Source organism: Abrus precatorius, unplaced genomic scaffold (assembly GCF_003935025.1).
Source record: "Abrus precatorius isolate BTA unplaced genomic scaffold, Abrus_2018 Scaffold8, whole genome shotgun sequence".
Taxonomy (NCBI): Eukaryota; Viridiplantae; Streptophyta; class Magnoliopsida; order Fabales; family Fabaceae; genus Abrus; species Abrus precatorius.
The window spans coordinates 24,489,936-24,511,787 of NW_020874428.1; the positions used below are offsets into that span (position 1 = coordinate 24,489,936).

The 21,852-nt window shown below is 28.4% G+C and overlaps 3 protein-coding genes across 3 annotated transcripts; 2 read left to right on the forward strand and 1 right to left on the reverse strand.

Annotated features, from left to right (window-relative positions):
- Window positions 1-1,792: 1,792 nt before the first annotated feature.
- LOC113847489 (GDSL esterase/lipase At2g42990-like) lies at window positions 1,793-6,352 on the forward strand. Its single transcript, XM_027476634.1, has 3 exons — window positions 1,793-2,180; window positions 2,633-3,122; window positions 6,039-6,352. Exons 1-3 carry the CDS (start codon window positions 1,815-1,817, stop codon window positions 6,230-6,232), a joined length of 1,050 nt encoding a protein of 349 aa, XP_027332435.1. The 5' UTR covers window positions 1,793-1,814; the 3' UTR covers window positions 6,233-6,352.
- A 9,023-nt stretch (window positions 6,353-15,375) lies between these two features.
- LOC113846645 (GDSL esterase/lipase At2g04570-like) lies at window positions 15,376-20,973 on the forward strand. Its single transcript, XM_027475134.1, has 3 exons — window positions 15,376-15,809; window positions 17,255-17,744; window positions 18,202-20,973. The coding sequence occupies exons 1-3, from the start codon at window positions 15,426-15,428 to the stop codon at window positions 18,396-18,398; spliced, it is 1,071 nt and encodes a 356-aa protein (XP_027330935.1). The 5' UTR covers window positions 15,376-15,425; the 3' UTR covers window positions 18,399-20,973.
- On the reverse strand, window positions 18,918-21,782 carry LOC113846643 (transcription termination factor MTEF18, mitochondrial-like). Its single transcript, XM_027475133.1, has one exon. It carries the CDS (start codon window positions 21,550-21,552, stop codon window positions 19,813-19,815), a length of 1,740 nt encoding a protein of 579 aa, XP_027330934.1. The 5' UTR covers window positions 21,553-21,782; the 3' UTR covers window positions 18,918-19,812.
- Between the last annotated feature and the right edge of the window lie 70 nt (window positions 21,783-21,852).

Sequence of the window (21,852 nt, forward strand, 5' to 3'; positions counted from 1 at the left end):
TTAATAATAAATTTTGTCAATTTTTATTTTATAAAAAATTATTAAGAGATATCAAAATATGAATTTAATACCTAGTTTCATCTAATCTAACTGCCCGTTTTTTAACCTTAAAATTATTATCGCTCTTGTAAAGTTTCTTCTTGTCATTTTAAATGAATTAAAAAAACTATATCATCACGATGAGATCATTAATTGGGACACCAATATTAAAATAAAAGCTTGGACAGAAAAGGAAAAATATTCAAGTATTTAGGTAAAACTTTTAAATTTGTCATATAATAGAAAATTTGCAATGTAGACGGTTGCTTTTATTATTTTTCATTTTCAGGTATGGTATTATGATTTTGTGGTTGCAATATCTAATATAAGTGATGTACACAAAGTATTTAATCCAGAAGTCAGTGACACATGTCAATTCTGATCTCTAATTTTAAGTCCAATTTTATATGCCCACGCCTCCTTTTTAATTGCAACCGAACAAATACTACTCATTTAACTACAATTAACATAATAAATATGATAGTGATTGGTGCATATCACACGTCACGCCATTATCATATGAATAATTTAACGACCATTGGCACAACAATTGTTAATTTTGCCGGTGAATTGTCTTGGAAGTTTGAATTATGGAAGAAAATTCTTTCAAGCACCAGGGGCATGCATCATGCACGTCTAGACTAACACTTGCAAATTGCAATCAAATTTGAAATTGAGCATCGACTTTTGCTGCCTTTTTAAGTTGTAATCAAATTTGTATCGTATCCCTTATACAATGTACTACAATAAAATAATTTACAAATAAACTTTTAATATACATTAAAATGGCGATGTCAAGATCGATAAAACCTAGGCGAAACACAAACAATTTTTTTAGCTTGCGTTTTAATAAAACAAATTGCACCCCTCACACACATAAAGAAACTTACGAATCCAATTTTGGATTTGAATGATCTCTTAATACCACTAATTCTGATAATGTTATATTATAAAGAAACATATAAGCAAACTTATTGAACTTTCTAATATCATGATTTTATGTAAGAGAAATTATACTTATTTGTATGTTTTTAACATAATATTGTCATGTTAATAGTATCAGGGGATCTAAATTTGTCTAGTTTAGATTTATTAAAAATTAAAATCATGAAATAAATGAATGTATATATATAGATTTTTTTTTTTAATCTTCCTATGTATTAAAATTGAACTAAACATTTTTATGTACGGTCTATATTTATTATTTACACATGAACATAAATTTTTTACATGGTAAACATTTCTTAAATGAAATGAATAATATGCACTGTGAGTCAGTGAGTGCAAATTTTGATGATATGTTCTCACATTGTTTTTAAAAAAATAGCAATATATTATTTGTTAAATTCATTTATTACTAAATTCGTTAAATAAGGTGATAAGATATCACTGGATAATGGCATAAAATATTTTTAATAAATATGCCAAACTCAAATTCTTAAAAAATATTATCTTCAAAATTTAATTTAGATATTATTAATGTTAAAAATATTAAAAAATAAAAATGCATGGATGACGTGTCTTTAATTGTCCTCATAAAATTTTAGAAATGGACACAATATTTTAGTGAGGAATTAGGAAGACAATTGTTGAAAAAATAAAAAGGAGTGTAAAACAACCAACGTGAAAACATGTCCATGCAAACCGGTCATTAATTAAAACCTCAACCAAACTTTCCCAGCCATTAATCACGTTGATCTAATTTAGCACTAGTATAAAGATTCCGCTGCATCCACGCTTCTCCACACACAAGAGAAACACAATCAAAGGGTGGCATGGGACATATTAAAAGAGTAGCATGCCTATTTTTAACCCTTATTCTGATGGTGGCTTCGGAGGCTAAGAATGTCCCAGCCGTGATTGTTTTTGGAGACTCCTCAGTTGATTCTGGTAATAACAATTTGATAGCTACGGTTCTAAAGAGCAACTTTAAGCCTTATGGCCGTGACTTCGAAGGTGGTCGATCCACGGGACGGTTCTCCAATGGTCGTGTCCCCCCAGACTTCATTGCTGAGGCTTTTGGCGTTAAAAGCACAATACCCGCATACTTGGATCCTTCTTATACAATTCAAGATTTTGCCACTGGCGTTTGCTTTGCCTCTGCTGGAACTGGGTACGACAATGCAACTGCTGCTGTATTAGTAAGTGCCTTTTCCCTTTCACCTTTACCTTTACCTTTAACCTTAAATATTTTTCATCTTCAAATAAAGGGTGAATAACTTTATTTTAAGTAAGTTAATGCAATTCTATAAAGGGTAATAGTTTTGGTATAATATAACTTAGACGAATCATTTAAAGTAAGTACATACTAAACAAAGTAATGATAAAGGTATATAATTATTGTGATATGTCTTACTATTATCAGAAATTATTTAATGTGATTTGAATAAGGGTCATTTAATATATTTAATATTTAACTGTGTCGAATAAAATTGATTTCTATGAAAAATACCTATAAAAAAAAGTTAAGGCAAATCAAAATATAATTTGCCTACAATAGAGGTTTTAAATTTTGGGAGTATTATATTGAGTGAGTAAACTATTTTTTGTGTGTGTGTGAAGTAATTAACATGGGTCGTTGTATATCTTACAGAATGTGATACCGTTGTGGAAGGAAATAGAGATGTACAAGGAGTATCAAACCAAATTGAGAGCACATGTTGGTGTAGAAAAAGCCAATGAAATCATAAGTGAAGCGTTGTACCTTCTGAGCTTAGGAACCAATGATTTCCTTGAAAATTATTATTTGTTCCCAACCCGACGAGCCCATTTCACGGTGTCACAATATGAGGATTTGCTCTTGGGCATTGGGGAGAATTTTGTTAAGGAATTGTACGCACTTGGAGCCCGAAAATTAGCCATAACTGGTCTTGTTCCCATTGGGTGTCTCCCCTTAGAGAGGGCTACAAATATTTTAGGGTATCATGGTTGCAATGAGGAATACAACAGTGTGGCTTTGAGCTTCAACAAGAAATTGGATAATGTGATTTCGAAGCTAAATAAGGAGCTCCCACACATGAAAGTGGTGTCGGGAAATGCATATGGCATCGTCAATGATATCATTAAAAGACCTTCCGCATATGGTATGTTTTCTATTATATTTGCTCTAACCTTTTCTATTTCGTTTTTCACTTCTGTGTATGATTATATGCTGTTTTCTCCTGCCCGTTTCTTTCTTCTTCACATGGTATGCCAATTTCTTTCTTTCTTCCGACATTTATCGACACATCCATATCCTTTAATATTATTTTGTTTCTCCCATCAATGTTTCAAACATTTTTTGTCACATCGAACACAAGACTTCTGCTCAAATATTTCATCAATGGTTCAAGTTATTAGGTCAAATCCAAAACCATGGTTTGGATTTCAAAGCCAAGAAAATATAAATTGTTTGTATAACACGTGTCTAACCACACATTAAAAAAATATTAAATACACTTTGTTAAATATTTTAAACTATTAAAGGATATATATTGTATATTTTTTATGATTTTAAATAATAAATATTTTATTTTTAATACAAATATTCTATTTTGAACTTCTTAACATACGTTAGTTAAATATATATTATAAAAATTAATATAAATATAAATACTAAAAAATTTATAATCTAAAATCTATTAGCATCTCAGTTCTTTATCATTATCATTATTGCATAAATTCTTTTTAATCTTTGACAACAATGATTTAAATTATATTTTCATTTTTCCTCTGTCTAATTTAAAGATAACATTTAAACATGCACATTTTTCTTGTTTTATAAAATTATGTCTGATCTTATTTATAAAAACAAAACCTAATTTATTATATGTCATAAATTTATATTTTATTTAAAACATACATATAGTATTAATTGATATTTTATATATTAATTGAATGAATGCGTTTACTTATATGAATAAAAAGTAAGTATCTTGTTAACAAAAATTTTACAATAAATAAAATTATAAAAATAATTTAGTAATTAGTATATTTAAAAATAATTTATTTTATTATATTTTACAATATCTTTTTAATATTTTTAATGTATGTAAAATTCGTGTTTTAATTGAAACTTTTGAAAAAAGGATTAACCAGCTTAATTTATTAGTTTTTAATAAAAATGATGATTTAAACAACTAAAATCATACAAAATCCAAATTGATGTAAACAACTAATATATATTTTTACAATAATAACTACTTCAAATGTTTTTAACTATATTTTACAGAAATATATTCTTTCCTGTAAAAAATTTTCATAAAAAATTATATATAAATTATATATCTATTTTTTATAACTATGGAATAAATATAATTTTAGAAAATTTAATAAAAAATATAAATATAAAATTTAGGCATTATGTCAGATGAGATCGTATCTCATACCTCACATTTTGCAATTAATAAAAAAAAATAAAAAATCCCATACCTCACATTGGTGATATGCTTTAATTTCTGTATCTAACATGTGGGAATAGCGTAAAGTACTTTAGTAAATTCCATAATTAATATTTAATGCACTGCACCTAACAGGGGCGCTGGGGCTTCTGATTGAAACAAGACCCCTATTTTTGTTGCAGATTTTCTCTTTCTTCAAATTCCGATTTGACTTTTTTTTATTATTAAATCCCACTTAAAATTTTCATCACACTTTCTTCTACAATAAAAGAAGAGATAAAAATTATTATTATTATTACAAAATATGATAAATGATATGATTGAATAATATTATAAAAAATTTAAATTAGATGTTTATTTAAGGATCTTACAAAGGTGTATTTTAAGAATAATAGTTAAACTAGTTAAAAGTTTTAAGAATATTTTATCAAATATTTTTGTTTATTTTAGAAAATTAAATTAATTTTATATTTTATGCAGTAATTTACTAAAACAACGCTAATTTTTATTTTCTAAACTTTAATCCAAGATAGTAGTTAGCATGCTTTTGGGTTTTAAATGTAATGAGTTTTTTTTTATTTTTTTATATATTATTCAATTCTGAAATTTTATGGCTACCGAAGCTCGTCTAGTACATATTTTTGTGCTTTAAAGTTGCCGGCGGAAGTTCAAATAGAACAGTGGGCAAGGGCATCGAGGGACCTTTAGTGTACTCAGCTTTTAGGTTTGCTTTTATTTCTTATCATTAATACCAATTTATGGAGGCTACCTTCAACACACATGGTAGAGTGTGGCATATGTATCAACATGAAAGGCCAATTCTTAGGGTACACAATTTTGCATCCACATTTCAAATAACCCATGTTAACAGTTCTGCTATAATTAAAACAAAAGAAACCCTTTTTGAAGAAATTTATAAACAGAATATTTAGAAACATTAGTGAAAGAAATGATGAAAAATGAAAAAGAATAAAGGGAAAGTACATAATTCATTATATTTCAAACTTAAAAGATATTTAATACTTTTGTTTCAATAATCGAAATGTTTAATGTAATGTTTTAAATTCTTTGTATTCAATATTTTTAAATCATTTAAATTCATGAAGAATTATTAAATTTAAAAGGAAAAGATATATTTAATATATTGCAAGTAAAAAGTGTACAAGAAAATATTAACTCTTTTAAGCAACTAAAAGTAATATTTTAAAAAAATTATATCAATAATATAAAAATGTAATAAATATTTTAAAAAATAGTTTTATATACTTAAAATTAATGAAAAAAAAATATTGAATAATTGTATCTTTCTATCTATTTTTTTCAATAACCTACCTATTACCTAAAAAAATCATAGACACAAACTTTTTCTACCACAGTATATTCCTACTAGACTGAAATCCAAAAATGGGTAAAAGCCTTATCAAAATGTTCAATATGTACCATCATATGTTGGTCCAAATAGAAGGAGTTTAGGATCCTCAAGCACATGGTTTTGGGTTTGGTCCCATAATTAATGTGTATAAGAAAAACACTATTAAGAGAGATTATAATTACTTCAACCTCTAACTATTTTGAGAATGTTTTGACATGGACTTACACTTTTAGTACCATGGATTTCAGGATTTGAGGTTGTAGAGAAGGCGTGTTGCTCCACTGGAACATTTGAGATGAGCTACTTATGCAGTGACCACAATCCACTCACATGCAAAGACGCCAACAAATATGTGTTTTGGGATGCCTTTCATCCTACTGAGAAGACAAACCGCATTGTCTCAAATTATTTGATTCCAAAGTATCTAGCAAATTTTAGATGATCCATTAGTTTTCTTAATTTTATAAATATAGTCTTGCCAAGATATATACATATAGCGAGATTTAATTTAGTATTGGATTTCCATGCTATATATGTATATGTTTCCTTTGTTCAGCTGTTATTACAACTAAATTAGCAGTTCTGAACCATGCACTGATGTAGACGACATATTAATTAGACCTATGTATACCTTCACATGTTACTGTGCTCGGGTTTTTGCTTTCACTGATTCTTCGATGACTTTAGGCTTTGGTTTTTTACCTAAGTTTTGAGACCAACTTTTCATATTGGGGTCTTTTAATGCGTTTCTTATGAATTTTGTTTAGATTATATACCTAAGTTATAGGGTTCTAATAAATAGACAAATATTTTTTAATTAGATGTTTTTAAAGTATTTGAGTTATAATAATTTTTTTATTTAGTAAGTAAGAAGATTAATAAACAAAATGCTGTAGAATAATTTAGAATTATCAACCTCATCTGTTACTGTTACGAAAAATGAGTTCTACTTAAACACGTTTCCTTCCTCTTCGTTTATAATTCTGCTCAAAATTTTCTACTTGTGCATTGGCATGGGTGCACTATTCTAGTTATACTAAATTTAATCAAGAAAAATAAAAAAAATAAATCTCTTTATTAAACAAGAGGACCTTTAAAATATACTTTTTTTCCCAATAAGTTATGTGATATTTGCCACATCAAGTATATTGTATTGTATTTTTTTAATATTTGTATTCCTCTTGAATATTAATTCTTAAATTTAGTTAATTTTAGTTTTTATCTTTATTTTTTATTAATTTTTATTAAAAACAATAAAATTCTTCCTATCAACAATAAAAACATATTCTATTTTTTTTCTTGAGACATGTAAATGATTATTTAACAATAATATTATTAAAATTATATTTTTATATTTTAATTAATTTAAAAACGTCGATGATTACACATAAAAGAATTACCATATATTATACTAAATTAGGACTAATTAAGCAAGCAATAACTATAAAAATTATTATAATTTAATTTTTTGTAAACATAATTATAATTATAGGGTAGAGAACACACACACAGAGCTGCGCAGCTCAAACAGAGCCCAATTTAATGTATCGCAGGCTCCAAAGCCCAAAACAGGGTGCAACTCGCGTTCTTGGAGTGTGGCCCAAATACAGTAGAACACAATGGAAAAGACTATCTCTTTTACTTGTACATCTTTGCAAGAACACCCAAAAAAGTAAAACAGAGCAGCTTATAAACGATTCTTACCGAATTTTATACACAGTTGACCGAAACAAGAACATGGTGATAAATAACATATTATATAAAACTTAAGGAGAGTATTATAAGTATTTTTAAAATTACTTTTTAAATTAAGATTTATGTTTTTATTTTAGTAATAAAAAATAAATATAAAATTTTATTGATATAAAACTTTAATTTTAATCAGTAAATAGCACAAACAATACTAAAAAAATGGTATATAATTTTCTTCTATGATATTACTCATCTTATCTCACATTTCTTTCTCTTTCCTTTATATTTCTCTTATAAAAAGCTTATAAGTTTAATTTCTAGTGTAAGAACCTTTGTAATAAACTTTATCTTGCTTACCTCAGTATGAAAAGTATAACATTTGCATAGGTAGGATTTAAAGGGATACAACATTCTTACACAAGTCACAAACGTCGTTCAAAATTTAACTGGAGAGGTATTAGTTACACTAATTTGAATAAAATGGTGTTAGTAATTAAAAAAAAAAAAACGTTACAATCATTCTAAACAAAATTATGAGATTAAGTTATAAATACTCTAAAATGCTACCAACACTTACTCTAAATAATAAGAATTTTGATTTTCACTAAGTAAAAGTATGAGATTTATTAAATAGGGACAATAAAAAAATCCTGCGAATGAAAAAAAAAATGGATGGAAGAGTTATCCTATCAAAAAGATTCACTTAATTCAACTCAAATTGGTTAAAGTTTAATAGAATTTTTAAATACCAACCATTTCAGACGATAAAAAATTTAAAAGTACTAGTTTTAATCTGTTCATGGTAATTTCTTTCAATTTTTTTTTCATTAAAAAGCTGTAGCTTCACTGACATGCATGTGTTATGACTTATGAGCAAGTCGATCCTGATTCCTGAGTTTGCCCTTGAGCAAAATAAGAAACAATAGATGAATTTAATAGCATAGATAGAAGTTATTCATCACCTTACCTGAGTTGTTGTACCAGTTTGCTTATTGGCCCCGCTGTTCAAATAATTTCCTGATTCGTCTAATAATTCAATTTATGTTTCTCCAAAAACAAAATATTTCCTAAAAAGAATCGGACCATTATATGATGTCTGAATTACGTGAATAGCGATAGGTTCCTATATATATAAATGTTGTCTTGAAATCCATGTGCAGATACATGGAATTGTTGACATTTTTCATGCATTTGAATCACTGCTTATTCACCTATTTCACAATTCTGACTTAAATATGAAGATTTTAAAAGTTTGTAATTAAGTTTTTATAATTTTAAAACTTTCTAATCAGGTCCGTACTGTTAGAACAAAAACATTAGAATATTGTAATGTTCTCACTAATTTATTTTTCCTTTTTTTTTTCAGGTCGAATATCTCATTTAATTTCTAATACTATGGTACCCCATATATGCAGTAGGGCCCCTAAGAATTAATTACTCGGTTAGGAATGCAAAGCTTTGAAAACAAGAAATATATTATTTTACATGAAGCCATTTGAAATAGACAATGGGCTGAAACAACAGCCAATCATTCTTTAAAGTTACCAACACATCATTGGACCATTTTCTTCAAAACAGCTTTAAGCGAGCTTTGATTTGAAAATTTCCACAATATCTAGTGGTTTGATAAAAAAAAATTCTGTGATTCCAGTAGCAAAAACTTAAACAATTCAGAAAATGCATAGTTATCAATGTTTTTACCAAACATCAGAGAATAAATTACATACCACGTATTTTGTTGTTAGTTATATAACACTTAAATGCAGATGTAATACATAGTTCTACATCTCACATGGTAGCAATTTGAGTTTCCATAAGTGTTCTATGAGGCCAATAATATCATTTTCTTTTGACATTAAATTCTTTTTCTACATGGAAAATAGAAAAAAAAAAAAAAAAAAACTCAAACATGAAAAGTCTATTTTATGTCTCACTAAATATAGAGATAAAGAAAAAAGAATTATTTTATCAAGAGAGACAAAAAACTGACGAGTAAAAAGAGAAAACTATTTTTTGTATATATTTAAAGTAGACATAATAACTAATTTTTTTTTTATTGTTGAATAGATGTGATTTTTCATTTTCAATGATTGGATATCATAAAACATTAGTTTCACACATTATCTCTATTTCTAGAATTTTTTAAATCTTCTTTATTCTTATTTATACATTTTATTCTTTTGATATTTAAGTGATTGTTAGTACTATTTTGCATGCTTAATTAATTTTTCTTTTATATCTTTATTTGATCATATTGAATTTTATCTTAGTTAAATAACTTATATCTTTTACATCTTATGTTGAGAAGACACGTTTTTTTTTTAATTGTTACTCCTTTCAAATTCTTACAAGTTTGTAAGATTTATTTAGCATTGTGTTTATTTTTTTATTTGTTATCACTCCTTTCAAACATTTGAAACTCTGAATGAGATTAGGTCTTAGATTTTAGGAATATGACTTTGAAATAAAATTAACAGATCTATCGTTGAGTTACTTAAATCAAATTAAAAATCATCAAAACAAAGATAAAAAAGACCTTATAAAATACAAGATGCTATAAAAAAAAAATACAAAAAAGGATCAGTAAATAGTAAGATATGATTACAAGATAATCTGAACAAAAATTACGATTTAAATATAATAAATAAAAAATTAAAAAAATAGAAAGAAAAAAAGAGAGAATAAAACACCACAAATTCAATTCAACAAAAATTAAAGAATAATAAGTTTGATGTAAAATTGTTAAGAGTGTGAGATCTTTAATAAAATTCAAGCAATGTTCTTTCTAAGAACTTTAAAAAACACAAACTCTTTATCATTAGTTCTCATTCAAAACTAAAATTTCTTTTCTAGATAAGTATTTGAAATAAAAAGTGAAACCTTACAAAGTTTTAATAATGACCAATTCCAATAACTGATAATTTAAATAAAAACTTTAAAAGATTTTAATAAACAAGCTTACTAAATATAATATAATAAAGTATAAAACTTAAAAAAGACTTAATTAATGATGTAGTTTATTCTATCAACTTAAAACATAATAAATCAGTAATTAAAATATTACGTTTTAACCCAAAATAATAATAAAAATAAAGATTAACTAATGTAAATTGAATTAGTTCTTAACTTTTATAATTTTCAGTTAAAATATAAAAGTTCAACCTTAGTTTCTTCATGAGATATTTTGATCATAATTATCACCATATATAATATATGACTTCTTCTCCTTTCCTTTTTTTTTTCCTTGTTATAAGATTTCTAAATGATACAGTAGCAATAAGTCAATCAATATGAAAAGAGACTCGAGGTCTTTACACTTTAACTATCATTTTTATTTTATGTATTTGTTATTCTAAGTATTTTTGTGTACCACAAAAAAACAAGTGTCATTTGATGGAAATCCTTACTCTTTGTAAACGTAATCTTCATGAATTTATTCAACTATGGTATGGCCACGAATGGAAAAGTTTCACACACAACACACACTCATGGAGAATGGTGAGCGATCGAGGATAGAAATCCACTTACTAGTTAGTGACAACAGAAAGCAAAACTCATCATTTATTAAGTAATATACACATAAATCACATCACCTCCTTTCTTGTTGGGTAGCATTGATCAATTAATGGCTTAGGCCAAGAACTGAGGATCTTGTTCCTTGGGCGGTTGCAACTACACGACTGGCTAATTAATTATGCTGCCGCGCGCATCACTCTTTGCATCAGCGTAAGCCTTCTACCTCTTTCGGTGGTAGTTGGTGTTGCAAACCAAGTCAAACATGCATGCATGATTCATAATATGAACTCTCGGATTGGAAACCTTTCTTTTCTTGTATGCATTAAAGAAGCCTACGCCTGTCAATACAATAAAACAAGAATTACTAAAAAAAATATGACATCTTGATATTGTTTTTCTTTTAATTTAACCCATATTATTTTTTTTTCCTTCTAAATTGTAGCATTTAGAAGAAAAAATATATATAATATGGGTTAAATTATGAATTCATTCGCGAACGCGTGGGCTAAATTTTAGTCTCATCTAATTTAATATGAAGCCCACAAAAAAACACTTTAATAATAGTTGATCCTGTGTAAAATTTCTAAATACCAATGTTTTAGTTGAACTCCAGTTTCTATGGAATTTCAACATTAATGGGCATAACATGTCTCTAAGTGACATCACTTGGCTAGCTGCTTCGATCAAACGTCTGCATTTAAATTTTTTGAATTTGAGTTTCATCGATCTATTGGGCAACATTTTGTATGCGCACCATGCTCATATAGTTTGTAATACAAGTAACTTAATTACATAAACAAAATTAGCATTATGTTTGCCAGTAAGTTTTTGATTACTAAAATTTAAAACAAACGTCACACTCTTCATTAACTATAACATTTTCTCTTATATGTAACAAACGTATGTTGAGGAATACTAACAAAAATATTCTTTAATACACTCTTTTTAACCACTCTTAACTGTTATATTTCAAGTTTGAATTTAGGATTTGTTTGATGGGGCCAACTATTAATCTCGTTAATAAAAAGAAAATTACTAATAGTCGTCGAAATTTGTGATATATCTTGTCCTTGAAAATAACAAGAAAAGCCCTCCTCACATTCACATTAAACTTTTATATGCCATAAAAAATGGGGTATTGTGCAGCTATCTCTACCAGATATGGAGAATGTGGTTCAGACTTCCGAAAAGAAGTACTTTTTACTAGATTTTGGTAGATCATGCCTGGTTCCAATTTATTAATGTACGGATTTGGTTGAATATAATTCACCAATCCACAAGATCGGTTCATGCAATGGAAGTGGGGGAAACTTAAGCTCACGAACTTATTTATGGTTTTGCACGGTGAGTCATCCTCATAACTTTGCAACAACTGAGAATGACTCACCTTTACAAGAAGCTTCTACCTCTTTTTAATTAGGTCAAAAATATAGAACGATCGATGGCCAATATATATATGATTTGATATGTGAGAAGTTATTCAGTTTTCATTTCAAATTTTCTAATTATGTTATAAATAACTAAGAGCATATTTCGGTTTATCTTTTTTATTCCTTTTATTGTCCCATTTTTAAGATATCAACTGTTACGTACTATTTCTTAATTTGGACGAAGTTATATTTTACTAAATGTACAATGTTTTAGGTTCAATATTATGCATAAAAAATCATTTAAAAAATTCACACTAATATATTATGAATATTCTTGATTTAGACAAGATCAGCTCTCTAAAATATATTTATAGTATAAATATATTTAATGCTTAGATCATATTATGTGTATTATACTCATTATAAAAATTTATTTTTTAAAAATATAACTTGAACTTAATGCATTAGGTACCGAATAATGCGACACACCCAATATTGCATCATCAAATTAAATAGTCTTTGGAGAAGTTTAAATTAGTACCTCGAAATTTAAGTTATGAACAATTTAAATTTCAATCTTTAGAAAGGTACATATAAATTCTTAGGATTTTCGAAGTAAATGAAACGAGGCTTCTGTTGACTTTTCAGTTAAATATTGATAGAAAGTATCATATGATTAATATATGACTATACATAACGAAAGGATCATTATCCACCTATTTACGTATGCTCTTTATTTTTATCAGTACATTAAAAGGCGTATGCTACATGAATGCAATGAGTGGTATTTCTTGTTATGCATGTTTGAAAATCTAATAAAATTATGTAAAATTAACGTAAAAGTTATAATTATAAGGTTAAAATGGATCTACATTTCAATAAATTTGAAACATTGATGCAGAACCAAACACTCCATTTGCTGGGTTCACAACTTAATCCATTTAGAAGGACCACATCTGATCCTTTCCTTACACTTACGCTATTTTCGGACGCTCCAATTTGTATCCCACTTAACACTCCATTTATAATATTTTTTTGTATTATCATTATTTAATCATACATAGATATATGATCAGAAATATCTTTTATAATAATATTACATTTATTTTTATTTATCTTTCAGTGAAAAAAGTACACAGACTAAGAAATTTGATAATTTTATTATAATTAATAACTATATTTACTAATTTATCCCCTGTTAACGAATCTCTTATATGAGCAGAGAGTAATAATATTCTTTTAATCTTCCGAATACTTTAATAAATAGTACTAAATAAGAATACAAATGTATTTAATATCTGCAAAACATAAAATGTATTTAACTCTTTTCTCATGTAGTAAGTAGGAGGATTTAAAATATTCTAAGAACAATGAGCATTAACAAAAGAATAACAATAATTAATATTGTCTATAAATTCTATATAGACAAATAAATATAAAAACATTCTCTCCAAATAGATAAACAAAAATAATTACATAGTACTTTAGAAGTCATATTTTGAGTTATTTTAATTATTAATAGTGTAAAAATCTTTCTGCAATAGTATATCAAAACTATTTCATATCTAAATAATTTTTCATCTTTTAAAATCAATTGTGCCAATTTCTAGAACAAGAACAATTATAACAACACAACCTTTTAAATACTTTCTTTAACATACTCAGTGGGATTAGTCTATGTTCTTAAAAGACAAAATATTTATTATCTTATAAATTAATTACCTAAAATTATTTTAAAAAATTAAATAAAAATATATTTAAAATAGAGTATTGCTTAAGTTTTTGGACAAAAGAAATCGACACTTAATTGCGAATTCCAAACACAGTATAATTAAGAAGGGCAGAGTGTAATTACTGAGAAGCACTCTAAGTTGTATGAGAAGAGTTCAAACACTTGTTGGAAGGCATGAAGTGTCTTTATTATCATGAATGCAATACTACTCAAATCGACACAAACAAACTAGCCAATCACACCTATGTACGCTCTATCACGGGAACTAGGAAAATTTAATTTTTTTTACACAAAAGAAAAATAAGATATAAATTTAAAACTGTAAAATGGAAACTTTTTTTTTAACACAAACCAAAAATAAATATATGTTCTATTTTCTTCGATTTAAGACATTTTCGTGAGAGTGGAACATTACGTAAGTCTTTCGTATGGGGTGAAAAGAGAATTAGATATAAATACATTAAATAGGTAGGATCAAATCGAAATTTCAAAGATCTTATTTAAGATGCTTGTATTTTTTTCTTTTTCACGTGAATTTATTAACATGCAAAATATCATATATATATATATATATATATATATATATATATATATTAAGATGACAAGTGTTTTTTCTTCTGTGAACACTAGAACGGGACAATAAAACGTTATCCCTCTTGATTTTGAAGGTTTATTTTTTGAAAAATTTAAAAAGTGAAATAGAAAAATTATACATAATATTACACGTGATTTGATGTCAATTTTTTAATGTTCAAAATAATAAATCTGTTATAAGATTTATTGTGGAGACGTTTTCACATTCTTTTAATTTCTATTTTCAGCTAAACTATCACCTGGCTCATTCACAAGACACTCGTCATATCTAGGATGTGGTTGGTTTCTATTTAATTTATTTTTAAAATTTTAAAATATATTTTATCAATAATTATAAAAAAATATATCACTGGTATTTTTTTTTATTTCTTTTAGCAGTAACTAAAGAAACAATGAAGATAAAAAAAATTATTTTTTGCAATTTCTTGAATAAGTTATTGAAATAAAAAAATAAAAATAAAGTGATATTTTTAGACTTATTCACAAATAAAAAGTAATAACGAAGAAAGGTAATCTAATGTACCCCAAAATAAAGATGGTTTGAATGCGAGTCCCATCCGTAGAGCTGTGATGTTGTCTTAGCAATTATAGTTTCCAACAACTTCTTCACCCAAACATCAAAAGATCAAAGTTCCATTAATAGTCCTAACCAATATTTATTATACCACAAGCTCACTCCTTTAGTCCACTCCAAAGTAACCCCAAACAACAAGCATACACACAAACTAACAATGGAAAAAATGCATGGAAAAACACTATCACTATGCTCCCACATTGTGCTTCAATTACTCATCACCCTTGTGGCCAAAACTAATGCAAAGGTTCCTGCACTCATCGTCTTCGGTGACTCTTCGGTGGATGCGGGTAACAACAATTACATACCAACGATTGCACGGAGCAATTTCCAACCATATGGGCGTGACTTTGAAGGTGGAGAAGCAACTGGGAGATTCTGCAATGGGAGAATACCCACTGATTTTATATCTGAGTCTTTTGGGCTCAAACAAAATGTGCCTCCATATTTGGATCCTAGCTATAATATTTCAGATTTTGCCACTGGGGTCACTTTTGCTTCTGCAGCAACGGGTTACGATAACGCTACTTCAGCTGTTCTGGTAATTATATAATATAACTCACGTCTTTTTCAGACTATACCATGTATATAATGGAAGTGGTTTACGTACTCTTTTAACAACCCACCTCTTTTCTTTGTTTTCTTTTTCTAGGAACTTACAATATTCTTTAATTGATGTTGTTGTTATCTTTGTCGTTTTGTTTTATATGATGGAATTTCCTCACATGATCCATCTCTAGAGTGATAGATCTCATTCTCTTTTTGAAATATTTTATTTTATTTTTTATAATATGTGTAGACATGTATGGTTAATTCAAATTACCTTTCTTATTTATCCCCCCATTTTGAGTTCAAGATTTGGCTTTAATCCTATTATACTTCTTTAACTCTTCCAAAGGGTATTTTAAAAGATAAAATATAATCAATTATTAACTAAAATTTAGTAGTTAAAATTACGATTAAATACATGTACGTCATGCACGCCAAATTATAAAATGTTTTAATCTGCGTTTATAATTATCTGTTATTTTGGAGGAATTAAATCCCTTTTTTCCATCTTATTGGCCAGCTAACATGTTTGCTTAAATTAATTTAAGTATAAACCCATTTTAAAATTTTATAAATAAATTTAATTTTAAATTTTTAAAAATAATATTATTAATTTTGATATTATACTTTTTTTTTAAATAATTCTTTTCATCACTTAGTGATGACATGATATACATTTAAGTGTGTCACGTTCATGATTATTTTGAGGTAGCATATAGCATGACATATCTAAATGTATGTCATGTTATCAACGAGTGATAATAATAATTGTTTTTTAAAAAATTAATAAGGGTTGAATTTAATAAAAAAACTAAAACTAAATTTAGTACATTTACAAAGATAAAAAATATATTTTACCTATTTATTTATATATCCTTTTAGTTTAACTTAATTTTAGATAAATATTTTTTTTTAAAAAATCTCTTATAAGTTGTAAAAATAAGTTTATATATATATATATATATATATATATATAACATAAGTATTTTTAAATTTATGTAATGCTATTAAAATATAAATAAAAATATTAAAAATTGTAAAATTTTTTATAATTAACTTGGGTAAATTTTAAAATAAATAATATCAAATAAAAAAATTCAAAGATGTTTATAAATGATTTAAAATATTTAAAATTTGACCAAAAAAAAAAAGCAAGTTAAGAATATTTAAAAAAAAATATTTGATGTAATTTGATATACAAGGTTGGGTTAGGTTACACGTACTCTTTTACCCACATTTCCAACCCTCCCCTCTACTGCCACTTCTCTTTGCCTCTCCCCTGTTTCTCTTTGCTGCTCTCTGTCAAATACATAGGAAAAATAAAAACAATCCCTTTTTTATTTTTCATTATTTTGAAATTAATTTTTAAATCTGAAATAAAAAAAAATTATGAGGCTAACACATAATATATTATGGAAATTGTAATCTTGGATGCAGTCTGTGATACCATTATGGAGGCAATTAGAGTACTACAAAGGATACCAAAAGAAGTTAAGTGCTTATCTTGGTGAAAGCAAGGCAAACGAGACCATAGCCGAAGCATTACACATGATGAGTCTTGGAACAAACGACTTTCTTGAGAACTACTATACAATGCCTGGTAGAGCATCTCAATACACACCCCAACAGTACCAAACTTTTCTGGCTGGCATAGCTGAGAACTTCATCAGGAACCTCTATGGTCTTGGTGCTAGGAAGATATCCTTAGGAGGGTTACCTCCTATGGGGTGCCTGCCATTGGAGAGAACCACAAATATTGTTGGTGGGAATGACTGTGTTTCTAGGTACAATGATGTTGCTTTGGAGTTCAATGATAAGCTCAAGAATTTGACCACTAAGCTCAACCAAGAGCTCCCTGGACTCAATTTGGTGTTCTCAAATCCGTATTACGTTATGTTGCATATAATAAGAAAACCTGAAGTTTATGGTATGTTGTTACAAACCATGCATATATTCTTCTGCTGCTTCTTTTGAAAAATGTTAACTAATGCTCTTAAGACACTGATTAAAGAATTAAAAATAGAATATTTTGTTAGAAAACTGAAAAATCACTCACTCTCATGTTTTAATGTATTCTTACACAATTTTTAACAAAAACTTATTATCTATTAATGGATAAAACTTACACATTGTTCTTTAGGTGTTATTGATGTTGTTTGACGATTAAAATATGTGTTTCATTTTGATAAAAATATTTTTATTTAATGTTATTGCAAATTAATGAGATAAAACTCAAATTTGGATAAGTAAACATAAAAAACAATACGTAAATTTTGTTCTTTATTGATTCCTCAACCAATGTTCTGAGGTTAAAAGTTAGCAAGACTTATTTTTTATATATATAAAATAATCATGATCCACATCAATTCTTTTTTTTTTTTAAGGGTTTGAATCAACTTCAGTGGCGTGTTGTGGCACTGGAATGTACGAGATGGGTTATGCATGCAGCAGGGGTGGCATGTTCAGTTGTTCAGATGCTTCCAAATATGTGTTTTGGGACTCTTTCCATCCAACTGAGAAGACTAATAGTATCGTTGTAAAGTACTTGATGCTGCGTGTTTTACATAAATTTTTACAATAAATAACTACTTGTGGAATTTTATTTATGTACTGTAATCTCGTCATGTTTGTACATTCACCATAAAATGCCTTTTGGGCCTTCCAATGAATGACTGCATGTCGATGTGTACATATATAAAAATGCTAGTACAGCACGTTAACTATAAAATGTGCTGATAATTAAAAATAAATCGTTTTGTTGAGTAGTATATAGTATCATCGATTATACTTGTCAGGCAGTTTAGCTTACTGGAATAGACATTCAGGCAGGTATCTTCCATGTATGCTTTCCTTCCCATATTTATGTCCTATTTAATGCGAAGTCGAAGATCATGTTGGGTTTTAGATTGGATCAACCACTCTCTCTCTCTCTCTCTGTGTGTGTGTGTGTGTGTGTATGTGTGTGTGTTATGGAGTATCTAACAAAGTCCTAGTGAAAAAATCAGTGCAATCGTGTAAATTTTAAGCAGCATATACTTCAAGAAGTAAAAGACTAAAAGCATTTTGATGGCTTGTGGGATATACTTTTGATTATAGCTCAGGAACAAGAAGAAAAGTTGCTGGGTTATATTAACTTACTGCATTGCATCACACTTTAGACCAAAGGAAATGCTTTTGTCAGAAGAAATCATGTCATGTGTAGTGTACACAGAGCAAGAAACAGGGTTTAAGATTCTTTAAATAAACCCAACTGTGAATATCCATAGATCCATATATAAATAAACTAAAAGGTTGCTTTATCTTAAGAAGAAATTTTCAATATACATTTCAGTTCCAAAATATCCCTCCACTAAAGATATTATAGCCTATCCTCTGTCACGATTCCGATGCTGTTTCTTCTTTTGGTTGTTGATTTCATCATACATGAAGCTTGTTTGGTTTCCATTGATTAGCATTAACAGCTTATCCCAGAGCGAGAATCTGGTTATGGATATATACTTGATTGATACACAAAAGATATGGCAAAGAAGCCGTCTTTGAAGGTAATCACCTTAATTACCATGAAGCAATACAATTAAAAACGCAGTTTCGCTTTTCCTGATTACATTTATCAAACATCTTCAACTGAAGACAGTTGGTCTTCATTGGGATTTGTTTAATGATAATCAATTGTTCAGAATAAAAGAAAATAGTTAAAACCAAATCATATAAATAATAATAATACACACCTTAGTAACACTTCAATGACCTCAGTCTAATCAGACATCAAGAATGAGAAAAAAAAGTAAAGAGAAACTAAAGGATGAATCAACAATTAAATAGATTTTTTTAATGTGCATTTTCTTTTAAAAAAAAGAAAAAAGCCTATTCATTTACGAAGGAACTTCCTATCGCCAAAAATAAAAAATAAAAATTGTATTTTGGGTAAAATGAGTTAGCAAGGCATATTTTAAGATAAATAGACATCCAGACAAAACTTAAGGGAAGAGTTAGCTCTAATCCTTTTGCGATAATCTCTTTAGACCTTCCCAGACTGTTGAACCTTCAGGATGCACATTCACAAAGTATTTTACAAACTTTTCCTCAGAGGATGCAAGAATAGTGCTCAAGGTCATCATTGGTTTTGCTGCTTTCCTTTCCTTCACCCATGCATACATTGAAAGTCTGAGCGTAATTCTCCCCAAATCATAGCATAAGTATACTGGAAATGCCACAACAGATTCTAATGGGTAACCTAAAATGTTTCTTAAGAAATCAATCTTCTTTTGAATTACAACTTTGTTCTGGTTTAGAATCATAGGAGCCTGTTTTATCATTTTGATTGCAATGTTATAGTCCAAACCAGCTTGAACCAGGCAATCAAACCTCTCCTGTAATTGATCACCTCTCCCTCGGAACCTTTTTACTGCTTTTGCCATCTCCTCAGAGTTCTCTGCATATCCCAGTTTCAGCAAGAACGTTGTTTTCTCTAAATGCTTGCTTGGGTCATCACACGATAGCTGTACAGCACTATTCTGTTTCAGTTTTGAAGCCAAACTAATAAGCTTCCGTGGATCATCCTTTATGATTTGGCATAAATCAGCTTTTCCAATTTTTAACTGCCAACAAACAGCTTTAGGACCTTTCAAGGGATGCAAGCTCAGGAGATGCATGTGTTTAGCCAAAATGTGTGAAATGTCTTTTGTTTCCATTCCAACATAACACAAAAAACCAATCACTCTCAAGAGATTTTTGGCACATTTATTTGACATGATATAGGGATATTCTATAAAAGAAGAATAAATCACATTCTTACTGAGACCTAACTTTAATGATAGACCCAAAAATGCATACAGCTTCTTCCCAATACCTTCCATCAATAATACAGGGTTTTCCTTGAACAAATTGTGCATCTGTTTCTCAGAATAGCCCACTTTATGAAGAAATTGCATAGCATCAAGCATTCTTTTCAAGTCATAACTTTTTGAACAAGACAAATATTTCCCAATCCAATCATGTTCAATACCAATTTTCTTCAACCAATCAAGAATCATGACCAATTCACGGCTTGTTTCACCAACCAAAAGTGAAGGGCAACAAACAGCAAGCTTGATGACCACGGATCTACTCAAACACAAATTCTCGTAAGCTCGAATTTTTGACAACAACAGTTCACTAGGATACCCAAAAACCTCTTTTGTCTCCTTATAAATTTTCCCTATTCTATTTCGTGGAATTCCATAATTACTCAAAGCATGAAAATTTTCAAGCAAAACATGATCATCAGACAAAAACATCATGCCGCGTGGGAGAAACAAATGCAACTCATGAGGGCTAATTCCCAAACTCTCAAAAAATGGTTCAAACTCATTAATGGGATTGTATCTCAGGAATTTCCTCAAACACCTGGCAACATCATCATCCTGTGCATGGAACTCAGACACCAAACCTTGAACAAAAAAAGGTGAATTTTTGCTAATGAACTCAGCATCAATGAAGCTATATCCCCTACTTGAATGCAAGTAATCTAAGAGCACATCCTGCACTTTGGCCGTTACATACCGAGATACCCGTTTCACAGAATAGTATGACTGAATAGAATGCACCCTTGAAACTCGAGGAACATGGGTAACCTTAGAACCGCAAAAGCTTGGAGCTTTGAGGGAGACAGAAAATGGGTGTTGGGTTGCAAAGGGTTTTTCATGTATACAAGGGAAGAAAAGAAAATTGTGGTTTCGACAGAGCTGGGAAATCATTTGGGGCTTTTGAAGAATACCCTTTTGAAAAAAAAGGATTGAGGGATAATGGCACAACAAAGGGCTTTTGTTTGAAGCATTTCAACGCAAGATGGTAAATTTTAAATAAGAAGTTAGTGTGGCTTCCATGACTATGGAAGTGGAGAAGAAAAGAAAGGGCAGGGCTGGAAATCAATTGGGTTCTTCAGAGTCATTAACTATATTTGCTGCGACTTGATATTCGTTTTACTTTACATAATGCAAGTATTTTAATGGCAACCAGTTTTCCTTTTAGAGAAATGTTTAAATTAAATTTATTTT

Coding starts and splice junctions, on each gene's coding strand:
- LOC113847489 (XM_027476634.1), top strand. CDS start 1,815: ATGGGACATATTAAAAGAGTAGCATGCCTATTTTTAACCCTTATTCTG. Junction 2,181..2,632: donor ATGCAACTGCTGCTGTATTA/GTAAGTGCCTTT, acceptor TATATCTTACAG/AATGTGATACCGTTGTGGAA. Junction 3,123..6,038: donor TAAAAGACCTTCCGCATATG/GTATGTTTTCTA, acceptor CATGGATTTCAG/GATTTGAGGTTGTAGAGAAG.
- LOC113846645 (XM_027475134.1), top strand. CDS start 15,426: ATGGAAAAAATGCATGGAAAAACACTATCACTATGCTCCCACATTGTG. Junction 15,810..17,254: donor ACGCTACTTCAGCTGTTCTG/GTAATTATATAA, acceptor TCTTGGATGCAG/TCTGTGATACCATTATGGAG. Junction 17,745..18,201: donor AAGAAAACCTGAAGTTTATG/GTATGTTGTTAC, acceptor TTTTTTTTTAAG/GGTTTGAATCAACTTCAGTG.
- LOC113846643 (XM_027475133.1), bottom strand. CDS start 21,552: ATGATTTCCCAGCTCTGTCGAAACCACAATTTTCTTTTCTTCCCTTGT.